At 39.3% G+C, this 13,186-nt stretch overlaps 1 protein-coding gene across 1 annotated transcript in view; it reads left to right on the top strand.

Moving 5' to 3' along the window:
- The window catches only part of otud4 (OTU deubiquitinase 4), a 73,738-nt gene that overhangs the window by 34,823 nt on the left and 25,729 nt on the right, over window positions 1–13,186 (top strand). Inside the window, exons 5-8 of the mRNA XM_072256014.1 lie at window positions 728–800; window positions 5,465–5,546; window positions 8,249–8,396; window positions 10,746–10,812. Of these exons, the coding sequence (XP_072112115.1) occupies window positions 728–800; window positions 5,465–5,546; window positions 8,249–8,396; window positions 10,746–10,812 (370 nt within the window). The remainder of the gene's footprint in view (window positions 1–727; window positions 801–5,464; window positions 5,547–8,248; window positions 8,397–10,745; window positions 10,813–13,186) is intronic.

Raw genomic sequence — 13,186 nt, 5'->3', positions numbered from 1 at the left:
TCTCTCCCCTCCCAATATTGGCAGGTTGATAATCCTGGGGGCGGGCAGGGTGGGGGGAGAAAACAATGCTGTCATGTGTATTGGGATGTGCACCAGAGTAATTTAGACTCGCAGCCTTGCAGTTTTTGTTGTATGAGCGTACTTGCGTGACATCCCATAGATGGTTTTGACAGATGATTTGGATCCAGACAGCATAATGGTCATATGCTGAATCCTACTCCAACCTGTCCTCCGTGGGGAAATTTTTCTTCCGGAATTTCAATGCTCTACTCCATTTTCCTCCCATTCATCATTTCTCAAAGCCACTGAGACTTCTGCTATGCTAATATTAATGATTTTATGCTACAAATACTAAGAATATTTGCTTTGAGAATATCATTCAGTTTTTTCAAAAGACTATTCTAAGTCATGTTGGGATCACTTTGGCTGAGGTTTGTCTTGCCAAATTATAATTCATATGCAGAAGTTTACCACTGACAAGATTTTTAATTCTGATCCTTGGATCTGAATATCTGATGTTATAATGTGTCCTAGTTGAGATTGGCAAACTTGCTGCAATTCAAGAAGCAGTTTTAGGGCTTTCTAGTAAATTAAACTGTTGTATCGTAACCGAAACAATTAGGGCAGTGATGGCAATTGCCTATCGAGTTGTGTAGGAAGACAGAATGCAGCTATTGCTCATTGATTGGTCCAGACATTTAACTTGTATTTTTTTTTAACTTCTCAGGCGGGATTTTATAATTTACCAGGAACCAAATAGACCTCCTGCCCATGTTACTGAAAATGGTTTTCCTGACACGGTAAGTTAAAAAATCATTTAAAGTGGCCTTAAAAGAAAAAGTGTAACAAAGCCATTGCATAAGGCATCTTGAGTTGTCAAGCCTCAAGGTTGAGACATTGAAACAGATGAAGTATTTATCCTTGTTAACCTTAAAGGACATATTATATAAACAACGGTAAGTAAGTTCATCACAGTGTCCTACTAAATAGTTGCTCCTCAGTTATCATTACCGAAAAATGAACAGATGCTGGAAGTCCGAGTAGCACACAACATGCTTGAGGAACTCAGCAGGCCAGACAGCATCGATTGGAAATAAGTACTTCAGTCCTGCCGAAGGGTTTCGAGCCGAAACGTCGACTGTACTTTTTTCCCATCAGTGCTGCCTGGCCTGCTGAGTTCCTCCAGCATTTTGTGTGTGTATATCATTATTGAAACAGACTTTTTGGTCATTATTTTCTTGTTTGTGGGAGCTTGCCTTGTGCCAGTTGGCAGCTGTATAGTTCCTGTATTGTAACACTAGTGATGGTTCAAATGCACTTGATTAGCTGTAAAGCACTGTGGAAAATCCTGAAGTAATGAAGGATGCAAAATGCATGTAAATCTGTTCTTATCAAGTGATTTTGTATATATGAGTTAGGGTTAAAACTGCAGGAATTCCTTAATTTTAGGGCTATATAAATGTAAATTTAGTAGGTGGGTGAAGATTTTATACATTGCCTGAGATGAAGACAAAAAATACCTGTCTTTTGTTGTATTTTGGACTAGAATGCATATGAACCAGGTCGGCTGGTGGTGCAGGTGAGATGAGCGCCGGGCTCGAGAACGGAGGTTTCCAAGTTCGATCCGGTGATAGTCCGCTCCCAGGCGTGCTCTCCATTCGTGTTGGGTTGATGTCGAGCGTGCAACTCGACCTCGCAAAAAAAAAAAACACTGCCACCTCCAGTTTAAATTCCCACGCGGAATATTGTGGATCAAATACCCAAAACCCAAACCATGTTAGGATCCATAAAAATTTTAAAGGAAATATTGGGAGCGGGTAAGATGGGGTGAGTTCCTTCTCTTTGGAGTATTCTCTCCTCCAACCTAAAGCAAAATATAAACATATTTAAACAGAAGCGTGCTGTCATACAAGATGTGTTATACTCCTTTAACATGATCCCTGGGTGTGTCCAGGCCTCATTATTGACACTGAAGCCCAGGACGTCTCATAACATAAAGATTAAACAATCATAGGCAAGGAAACTGCCTTCTGATCATTATCTGCTGTTCCTTCTCAGCTGATGAATTGGCACTCCTCCAGAATGAATACAGCTTGTGGTGTGGGGTGGCGGGAGGGTCGGGAATACTGGGAGTATCAAGGCACTGAATCTGGTCTGAATAGGGGGTTTAATGTCTCGCATAATCACTGATCTAGCTGGCTAAATCCTGTAGAATATAGCTGCTTAGACAGTGACAGTGGGATGAACATATATTTGACTTTAAACAATTGTGCCAAATGCATTAGAAGCAGAACAGATCCAGCAACTTAGTCTGTGCCTCTTGTGCTGACAGCAGAAATGTTTATCATATTGTGTAACTTTGTTGAAGTATCCCTCACTCCACTGTTGCTATGTAGACTGGGTAACTAACCTTTTTAGTGAGAATGCAGAATGGCTAGCTGGGAGTGGTCCTAAGCTTTCTGAAAAGTGACTTGCGGAACTGATGAAGTTGCCTGACAAAACAACTAAGGCAGCAAGCAATGGAGGGAGCAAAGCAATCTCAGAATCAATGGATTTGGTCAGATTTCTGCATTCCTCTTGTATTTGGCGGTACACAATTAAATGGATCAAGAAAATCCCATCCCAATCTTTAGTATTGGCAACGCTCAGCATGCAAGGCAAGATTGAAGCATTCACAATCTTTTACAGCAGGCAATGTTATGTGAATGGGAGGTTTCCAATATGACAAAACTACCCTTACAACAGTTTAATGTCACATAATCTCAAGTAATGGATCAGGAAAAGGTGTGAGACCAGAACACATCCTGACTGTAGAACTGGAGTCCTGACCTCCAGAGTTTTCTGCACCTTGAGTCAGGCTGTTCCAGTACATTTATACCATGAGCATCTGGCGCTTAATGAGAAAAATTGCCTCACTATTTCCTGTTCAAATCTAATGTAGCTCATTACAGCCCAACCTTATTTGATCATTAGCAGAATGTTACTAGCTGATCATGGCAGTTATTCATCAGTAACATACTTGCCAATTCCCTACTCACTGCTCACTTTGAGGGCCACCTGGGTCATTTGTCTCCAGACTTCATCCCAGTCATGGGATAAGACATTTGAGAATGGGATGAGAAGAAATTTCATTCAGAGGGCAGTGAACCTATAAAATTCTCTATCACAGGCTTTGGAGGCCATGTTGTTAAATATATGTAAGAAGGAGGTAGACATTTTTAGACCTAAAAGGAATATGGGAAGAGATATAGCCATGGTCATTTTGAATGGTGGAGCAAACTTGGGGGGCCAAATGGCATTGACTTCTGTGAGACTTACTACATCTTGCCAACCAGAAAAAAAATATTTTTTTCCCCACTCTGTTTTAATAACCAGTCAGTCTTTAGTCAAAGTCAATAGATTACCTCCTATGCCATGAGCTTTTATTTCTGCAATACCCTTTTTGATGTGTCATCTCATCTTATCAAATGCACTGTAGCTATAGTACATCCATTATTATCTATGATAAAGGTTACTTTCTCAACGAGGTCTACTGAATTGGTCAAACATGCTTTTTCTTTTACAAAACCACATTTACTTTGCCTGATTTATCTTAAATGTTTTTAACTTCACTGCACTAGTGTCTTCTATAGCGTCTTAATGTTCTCCTGATGTCAGATTTTGAGGTTGTCATTTGAATTTGAATAACATATAGAAGTGCCTTTTTATGCCATAATGCTAAGCTTTGTAATTTATAGCCAAGTTATGTTTCTACATTTAACCTCATGTTTTAAAATGTTAAATATTAAGGTTTAAAATGTCATTTGAATGGTGAGGGAGTAAGTTATTAAGAGAAATGAATCATGACGAAGAATGAGTTTAAACTGGAGTGAAATTAGCGGATAAGATTTTACTTTTAGCATTAGTTATATACCTACACCTGTAGTTTATCATTTAGCTGTGTCAAATGTCTCAGTCTCAGGTACAATTTCAGGAGATATTCTTTTATAAGTAATTCATGTCATCATTCCTTCAAGATTCAAAGTACATTTATTATCAAAATATTTATGCAGTATACAACCTTGAGATTTGTCTTCTCCACAGACAGGCAGAAAACAAAGAAAACCATAAAACCCCCAACACACAAAAAAAAACAAATTGCGCAAATGGCAAAAAAAAACAAGCGAAAAACACGATACAAAACACCAAATCACAAAGTCACCAAATGAGTCCAGGCATATTCAGCTCAGTCAGTCAAGTGCCACGTCAATCGCTGTCTGCAGGCTGCAGTGCCATCAAAATCGCACAAAACAACAGCAAAATAGGAGTGGCCAGAAACATATCATAACGAGAGCTCCAGAGTCCAGTCCACAAACCTTGCCCAGGACTCAAGACTCCAGCACCATCCAGCAGCATTGAGTGAGCGGGCGAGAGAGAGAGACTGTTCGTTTGTATTCAGCACCTTCCTTTGGGAGCAGCAAGTGAGGGGGAAGAGAGAGAGAGAGACTGTCACATGCAGGTAGATGGCACTGAACACGTGCTCACCTGCGCTCGTCCTTGTAGATTTAAATCTTCCTCGACACTTTAATCGATGGGATGGTGAGAAATGGAGTCGATCGTTGGCTCGTGCCCCATCTCCAGGCTGCACACTTCACTCAAACCTTGCCAAACTCCCTCAGAGATTGCTCAATCAGCCCAAAAACATACCATCCAAATGTAGATCACCAGCTCCGACAGTAGCAGAACCACATTTGAAAGAAAAAAGATGAAGTAAAGTGAAAGAAGTAGTTTCGTGAACCGTCTAAAGGATGTTGCCCTTGTTCACTGTTAACATCTTCTTCCTTGTATGCAAGTTCAGATGCTGAATGTTAATAGGCTGTTCTACCAATTCGTGCCTGCAGCCAGGATCAGTGCTTAGTGATCAAGCGATGGGCATTCTCAGATATTTTCCGTAATAGATATTGGCCCTCAGTACTAGCCAATTTTGATCTGAAATTGGAACTTCTCAATTCTTGGTATGAATGCCTCCGCTATCTGGAAATATTTCACCTAGCAATTTTTGGCATCTGGAGAATGAACATCAGATTCTTAGACTTGAGCAATATCTGGCATTTCTGATTAGAAGTAATTTTATTTGGGAAGAATGCATTAAACATGTGTTGTAGGGAACGCCTCTCATCATTGATCACTGAAGGGTGACATCCAGGTCAGAGTTGCATGAACGATCTTGTTTTTAGTTCAACTTAATGATGAAAAAATATTGATCTATTAATTAGTTAAGAAAACAGAAAAGAACTTCTGTAACATTTTTTTAAAGGATTAGATTTAAGACTGTCATCAAAGTAATTGAATTTTTGTGCTGTTTATGAATTTGAGCTCCTGTTAAGTTTGAACTAACCTGGCCACTTCTAGATGTAGAATAGAAAGTGATGTTTGAAGGTGACAAAATGAAGGATACCTCACTATTTTCTTAACTTCCAAATAGATCTCACTGTGCTTTTCAAATGGAAACCATTATGACAGTGTCTACCCTAAGAAATCTGTTGATGCTGCGGCCCTTTGTCAATGTAAGTACTCGTTTTTTAAAATGTGAGAATTGTTTTATTTTCTATAATTGAGAATTGACTATATTAAGCTGTCAAGTAATTAATTCCTAAAAGAAAGCTCTGTGATCGCGAGAAAAATCAGTTTTTCTTGCTTGTGTCCCTCCTGCCAGAAAAATGATGGGAGGGTTTAGACAGGTGAAATGAGCTTATCAATAAGTTGTTGGGGACTTCGAATCCATAATACTCGAGTAGGTAAGTTTGGTCACCTTCGTATGCCATTTGTTATGCTTGCACTTGCCCCTTGGCCACTGTACAAATGTAGTTAAACCTCTTGTTTCCCCATCTTATCAATATTTGTTTGCAACTTTCCTTGGGTTTTGCTGAAGAATTAACTATAATATTTTGATCTATTGTTGCCCACAAATTAATATCCTTCTCTTTAGGGTTATATCTGTTGTTGAAATGACCGGTCAAGAGAAGTGGCTTTTGTTCCAGAATTTTAATTCATTCTGTGGTCCAATATATTTTTAAATATTAGGAAAAGTTTACTTTTGCAGTCCACTGTTTTCTCTCTTGCAGCCAATTTTATTAACCTGGTTGATGTCCTAGTCATAATCCGTGTAGAATCTCCCTGTACAGATCTTTCTGAATATGTGTTCACTGCTCTTCCTACCAATTAAGGAAGACTGATGTTTTCATGCATGATTATTTCTTACTAAACAATGTAAATAGTTACAGTGATTAACTTTAACATGTTCAGTTATTATCCAAATAGTTTTCAATTTATTCTTGGCTAAATTGTCCCAACCACAATTTCTTGTTTTTATTCTCCATTCACCATTCTTCTGCTACAGGCTTACTGAAGTCTGTTCTTCTTTGATTTCATCTTTGATTGAGTTCGATCTGGTCCTGGAATTGTGTCGTTGAGTTTCACTAACAGGTCAAATAATTTGATATCTCAGTCTCGGCCACTTTAGGGTTCACTTTGTTTTTACGTTCTTCCTTTTACTAAAGTAACTTATTAGATACTTACAGATTTTTCATAGTTATCTAGGCTTGCCAGTCTCTACTTTTATGGTTTCACCTTTTAACAATTTTATTGCTCTGGCTGCTTAAAGTTATTTATTTGTTTTATTTTGAAATTTGAATCACTTGTAAATTACAAACCCTATTACATCATTGCGATGGCTCCTTCATAGCAAGGGGGGAAAGCAGATACTTGAAGTTGTAACCTTTGTTCTAGCTGCCACTTCATGCTGCATGAACTTGTAAAATAAAACAAATTGCGGAGGGTATCACCAAGAAGTGAATATTCATTGAATCTACATGGGTTGCCTGCAGCTCTACTGTAAGAAAATATATCCGTCCCATTGACCGTGATTACAAGCACTCAATTTAAACTGAGGAGATTCCACATAAAACCAAAAGATATAGGAGCAGAATTAGGCCATTTGGCCCATTGAGTCTGCTCTGCAGGTGTGAAAAGGAATTAAACACAGTTTTGATGGCTTATGATAAGCCCATTTTGATGCAATATCAGTTCAAAGGTGGAAGTCCTTGCAGCTAGGTTGAAGTAACAATTTTAATGCCTCAGGATTTGAATTTACCCTGGCATATTGTGAGGATCACTGTTGCCCTGTAAGAAAACATCTAGATGATATTATCAAACTGGAAATGGAGTAGAACTAATTGTGTTTACTTTTCCCCACTGCCTTGGTTTGCTAAACTTTAATGGGCACAATTCCATAAGAAGCAAGCCCTTTCTCATAACTTTTTAAAGCACTTCATAATGGCTGAACCTTGAGAAGGTGTGATACGAACAAATTTGTTTTCACCAGATGTCTAATACAAGAATCCTCTATCATTGGCTTTCCTAAAACAATGGGGAAACGGGGAGCTTTGCATTTGATCTTTTATTTCTTTTCCTTTCTTCATGCCTTGCACCTTTTCCCAGAATGTATGTGGGTATTCTGAAAGAAACCATAGAACTTCAACCCAGTGAAGATCAGTTCATTCAGCATAGATTGTGGAATAAGTGACATAAACTCCTGGGCTGTGTAGCATTTAGTGAGTGGTTACCCTTTATTCCATTGCAAATAGGATAAGCCTGAAAATGATACTTCCAGATTTTAAAATTTTCCAAAATGTTATTTTTGGTTTAAAAATAAATCCAGCAGGCTTTCATCTTGGTGCTGTCTCAGAATCTATTTCCAGTGTGACATTTACAGGAATGTCTGTTTCTGCAGTCGTTCTACTTGATTTTGAATGGCCAGCACAGATATACAAGAGCAAAACCACTCCTACAGGGGTTGAAATTTAGAGTGTAATGTATTCCGTAGCGATTCATTATCTGTGCCTGCGAGTTGTGTTGCAGCATCTGCACAAATACTTGCGTTCCCTGAAGAAAGTTTTAAAATATTTTGATGTTACATTAAAGAGCAAAGGAAACAAATCTTGGGGGAGAGTGGTTAGGAGTCTAGAAAGTCTCCATCCACTCCTTTCTCATTGGTAAGAAGATGCTGGATTTTGTGGTATTCTAGGCAGACTTATCTCCAGTGACACTAGAGAATGAAGCACCTTTGCAGTGATTATTTTAAAAAAAGATAATTGATTGCTAGATGTAGCCACAACAAAATTACTGGGTCTCGCTTGAAGGGTTTTCAGGACTTCTGTGTATGTTTGTTTACATAAATGTAATTTGAATTTAAACTTTTATTTTGCAGCCATTTTGTATGAAATGTTATATCAGGATGTGCTTAAAGTTGATGTTGAAGCAGTAGTATCTTCATTGGATACAAACAGCAAAATAAATGAGGATCATTGTATTTCCAGCAACGATTCCGATTCTGGCACAGAAACAGAATTGCCTAGGTAAGCTGTGAAATTTTTAAAAATTCATGTTGATTACTGGAGCTTTAAACAAGGGAATTCAAGTGAAAGTTATAAATGGGGAAGCAAATATGCAATTCCTGAAAACTATCAAATGTTGGGACTCAGATTCAATTACTTACAGCAAATTTTGTCAAAGGACAGCTATATTTAATTTTTTGAAACATTCTTCAGGCATTCAGCCTTAAGGCTCTCCGTCTGTCACAACCAGTTGATCTGATTTACTCATGAGAACACTGTACAGTTCCCTAAACTATCAGATTACCTTTGATTCTATAGTTTCTGCAGAGTGCTTAATGTGAGGTACAGGTTTCCCATGGTGACAATGGAAGCAGATGGTTTTGATGCATTTATTTACATAGATAACACAGGGAGAACAGTAAAGAGTATAGTCTGCTTGGGAGGAACAGGTGATATCAGACAGACCACAAACCTCTTTGCTACTGAGGTCTTCCTAAGGTTAGCCTTAATTTTATCATTGGTAATTAATAGGTTTTTTTGCCACTTGGTGTAATTATTGATCACATGGATACCTGGATAGTAGAAAGGGAGCTGGTCGAACTTTTTTCTCTTCCATTTAGTAGTTCCCGTGACTTAAATCCATTACTGCTGCTCCTGCTCTACTGGGATAAGCCCAGTTCTCAATGTGACACTGCAGATTATACTTGACTTTCCTTTTGTGTTAATGTTTGTGAAGCATTTCATTGAATGCTTTATAAAATGCACGTTGTCCATTGTCCCTGGATCTACCTGTACAGAAAAAAAAACAGCATAAATAATTTGACTTGCTTGTGCCATTGTTAGTTGGGCATATTTGGAGTTTGTTTTCAAAAGAGAGCTGGTGGAAAACTTTAACTGGACCTTGGAAGTATGGCAGAAAGTTAATTGTTTGCACTTGTTACTCCTAGTTCAGGTTGCTTTGAACTTCTGGTAATTGCCCCCTCCTTCACCATTCCAAATTCCCATTTCCCCCTCTCACCTTATCTCCTTACCTCCCCATCATCTCACACTGGTGCTTCTCCCCCTTTGGCCTTGTGTCCTCTCCAATCAGATCCCCCCCTCCAGCCCTTTATCTCTTTCACATATTGACTTCCCAGCTCTTTGCTTCACCCCCCGATCCCAGTTTCACCTATCACCTACTACTTTGTACTTCTTCCTCCCCCTCCCCCTCCCCCCACCTTCTTACTCTGACCTCTCATCTTTTTTTCCCCAGCCCTGAAGGGTTTTGTACTATACTATTTTCCATAGATGCTGCCCAGCCTACTGAGTCCCACCAGCATTTTGTGTCTGCTTCTTTTGATTTCCAGTTACTTCGGATTTTCTCCTGTTTGTGCTTTGTCCTTTGTTTACCTCTTGGTACTGTAAAACTCTGTAGTACTGTTGAGCCAAAATGGCAAGTTTTCAGGATCATTGAATGTTGTCCCTATCAATATTTAAACATTCTTTTAATTCACTTTCTTCTATATTATCAGAGTTTTGATGCATATTGCATTATTGCATCTAGTTACTGTATATAATTTTTTTCCTGAAATTGTTTTATGTTAACTCTCGCCATTGAGCTCAAACTGGTACTTGCTCTATAACTGTGGTATTTGAATGGTTCAACTGACAAAGTGACATAGAAAACAATCAAAAGGATTAAGTGGTTAGAGTAGTTGCACAGGTTGAAACGGGGGAATCCAAGGTACCATAAGTAAATAAAATCCCTCTTAATCATTGCCTCCTTTACCGTGACAGGATGGGGTGTTTTGGTAAAGTAGAATTTTTCAAAGATAATTAAAACAGAAGATGAAACACTCATTTTTTTTCTGAAGGGAATTGTGTATCTATTTGTAGCTGAAAATATTACATAATACTTACAGCTCATTCCTTTAATGCAGACTTCCAGCTCAGGAAAAATTACTAGTTCACACTTACAGGACAATTACCATGATGATCATTATTTCAACCTTGTTCTAATATGAGCTTTAGTTAAAGAAAGGTGATGACACATTGGGAACTGTCAGCTGCTGAACAACAACATGGAGATTGATTGAGAGTGGTAACTAGGAAGTTAATTGGATTCTTATATTTGTGTCTTAGCCATAATCTGATTCTTCCAGTGGCTGATCTTAACAGACATGTTTTCAGCACGTGATCCAGTTTCCTGGAAGAGTACAACCTTCAGCTTGGTGATAAAGTACATGCTTACAATTTTTTTTCTGAATCTTGGATGTTTTTCATGGGGCTTTTAGTGGATTTTCTCTAAACTCTTGATAATGTCCTTTTCATTGTTTTGGATATGTGGAAAATCTAGCATGCCTGTTGATGTCCTTTTGAAATTTTTGACAGGGGCAACGCTGTTGATGAAAATGATGTGAATGGATTCAAGTCCCAATCATGTAATAAAGTCCGAAAGGTATTCCCTTACGATTATATAAATTTTAATATGTGCTATTGAAATGTAATATCTTGTCTGGAAAAAGAACATCTTCAGCTGAACAGAATTTTTGCACGTTACACTGAATATTGACGTAAATCTTGCACATAAGTCTGTAATAATGCTTGAACCTTCTCTGATTTGTAAGACTTGGGTCAAGCTGACATGTTGGATTATTTTGAAACCCAATGTTCTTTTTTCACCCCTCCAACTCTTTTGCTCATTAATGACTGGCATGTTCAGGTATCACTACATTAATAGTCAAATTGTTATGAAATTGGTACCGGTGACTTCATCCTTATTAAGGTTTTTAATGTAATGAAGCAAAAATGAAATATTATGGCTTCATTTGTAATCACACAATCATATTATATACAGGTAATTAGTAAGTAATTGTTTGCTTGGAAAGATTTTAAAGCTAACTTTAATGTAAATGCTTCAATAAATTAGAGAGGGATATAAATTAGCACAGTATTTGACAGTTGTTGCTATTTTTGGAATATTTTGACTTTGATCAAAGGATGTTGTTGACAGTTACATCTGCTTTTAGCTTAAGTTGACAATCTCTGATTCGCTCTTTGCTCCTCATGGAGAAAGAGCAGTTCCTTGTTTGGCCAAGATCAGCTAGTTTGCACAGCCCTATTGATTCCTATCTCTGATCATGTTGCACTAGTACTGTTTGGTGTTTTAATTATAGCTTTGCATCATGAAATATTTTGAGCAATGTTTATGTTACGAAGTCGAAAGTAAAGTTTGATTTCCTCACATGATGAGTCCATATTCTCAGCTTCCTGGTTAAATGGTGCCAAGGTTAAATGGCCAAGTGTCGTCTGGCACTAAATGGAGAGGTAGAACTCAATGTACCATTTGCCAGATTTGCCCCTGCACGTTAAATGTGGCTGGCTGGAAAACAACATTGATGCAAGTTTGTGGGTTGGGAAATTAAAGCAGTACAGACGAGTGGAACATCTTCCACGTGGGAAATGGCTGAGGTGGATAATGTTGATGCATTATAAGAGAATCTAGGTAAATGGAATAAAGGTCAGCATAAATGTAGTTCCTGTATGAAAATACTCTGGAATTAGACTTCTTAGCACTGATGTATGACATGAAATTTGTTTTGTGTAGCAGTACAGTGCAAAGACAAAAATCTGTAAATTACAAAAAGAAATCTTGCAAACAAAAGAATGAGGTGGTACTGATGGGTTCATGCATTGTTTTGAAGTATGATGGCAGAGGGGAATTGGCTAAAATTCCTCCTTGTCATTGTGGAGGTCTGATCAGCAGCTTCAGGAAACATTTGGTGGAGGTCATTACTGTTAACGGAGGTTCTACCAGTTATTAACCACAAGCAACATACATCAAAGTTGCTGGTGAACGCAGCAGGCCAGGCAGCATCTCTAGGAAGAGGTACAGTTGACGTTTCAGGCCGAGACCCTTCGTCAGGACTAACTGAAGGAAGAGTTAGTAAGGGATTTGAGAGGGGGAGGGGGAGGTCCAAAATGATAGGAGAAGACAGGAGGGGGAGGGATGGAGCCAAGAGCTGGACAGGTGATTGGCAAAGGGGATATGAGAGGATCATGGGACAGGAGGCCCAGGGAGAAAGACAAGGGGGAGGGGGATCCAGAGGATGGGGAATGGGTATAGTCAGAGGGACAGAGGGAGAAAAAGGAGAGTGAAAGAAAGAACGTGTGTATAAAACTAAATAACGGATGGGGTACGAGGGGGAGGTGGGGCATTAGCAGAAGTTAGAGAAGTCGATGTTTGTGCCATCAGTTTGGAGGCTACCCAGACGGAATACAAGGTGTTGTTCCTCCAACCTGAGTGTGGCTTCATCTTGACTGTAGAGGAGGCTGTGGATAGACATGTCAGAATGGGATGTGGAATTAAAATGTGTGGCCACTGGGAGATCCTGCTTTCTCTGGTGGTCAGAGCGTAGGTGTTCAGCAAAGCGGTCTCCCAGTCTGCGTTGGGTCTTGCCAATATATAGAAGGCCACATCGGGAGCACCAGACGCAGTATATCACCCCAGCCAACTCACAGGTGAAGTGTCGCCTCACCTGGAAGGACTGTCTGGGGCCCTGAATGGTGGTAAGGGAGGAAGTGTAAGGGCATGTGTAGCACTTGTTCCGCTTACAAGGATAAATGCCAGGAGGGAGATCAGTGGAGAGGGATGGGGGGGACGAATGGACAAGGGAGTTGCGTAGGGAGGGGGGAAGGGAAAGATGTGCTTAGTGGTGGGGTCCCGTTGGAGGTGGCGGAAGTTATGGAGAATAATATGTTGGACCTGGAGGCTGGTGGGGTGGTAGGTGAGGACCAGGGGAACCCTATTCCTAGTGGGGTGGTGGGAGGAT

Source organism: Mobula birostris, chromosome 4 (assembly GCF_030028105.1).
Source record: "Mobula birostris isolate sMobBir1 chromosome 4, sMobBir1.hap1, whole genome shotgun sequence".
Classification (NCBI taxonomy): domain Eukaryota; kingdom Metazoa; phylum Chordata; class Chondrichthyes; order Myliobatiformes; family Myliobatidae; genus Mobula; species Mobula birostris.
This window is presented reverse-complemented; position numbering and strand designations above follow the sequence as displayed.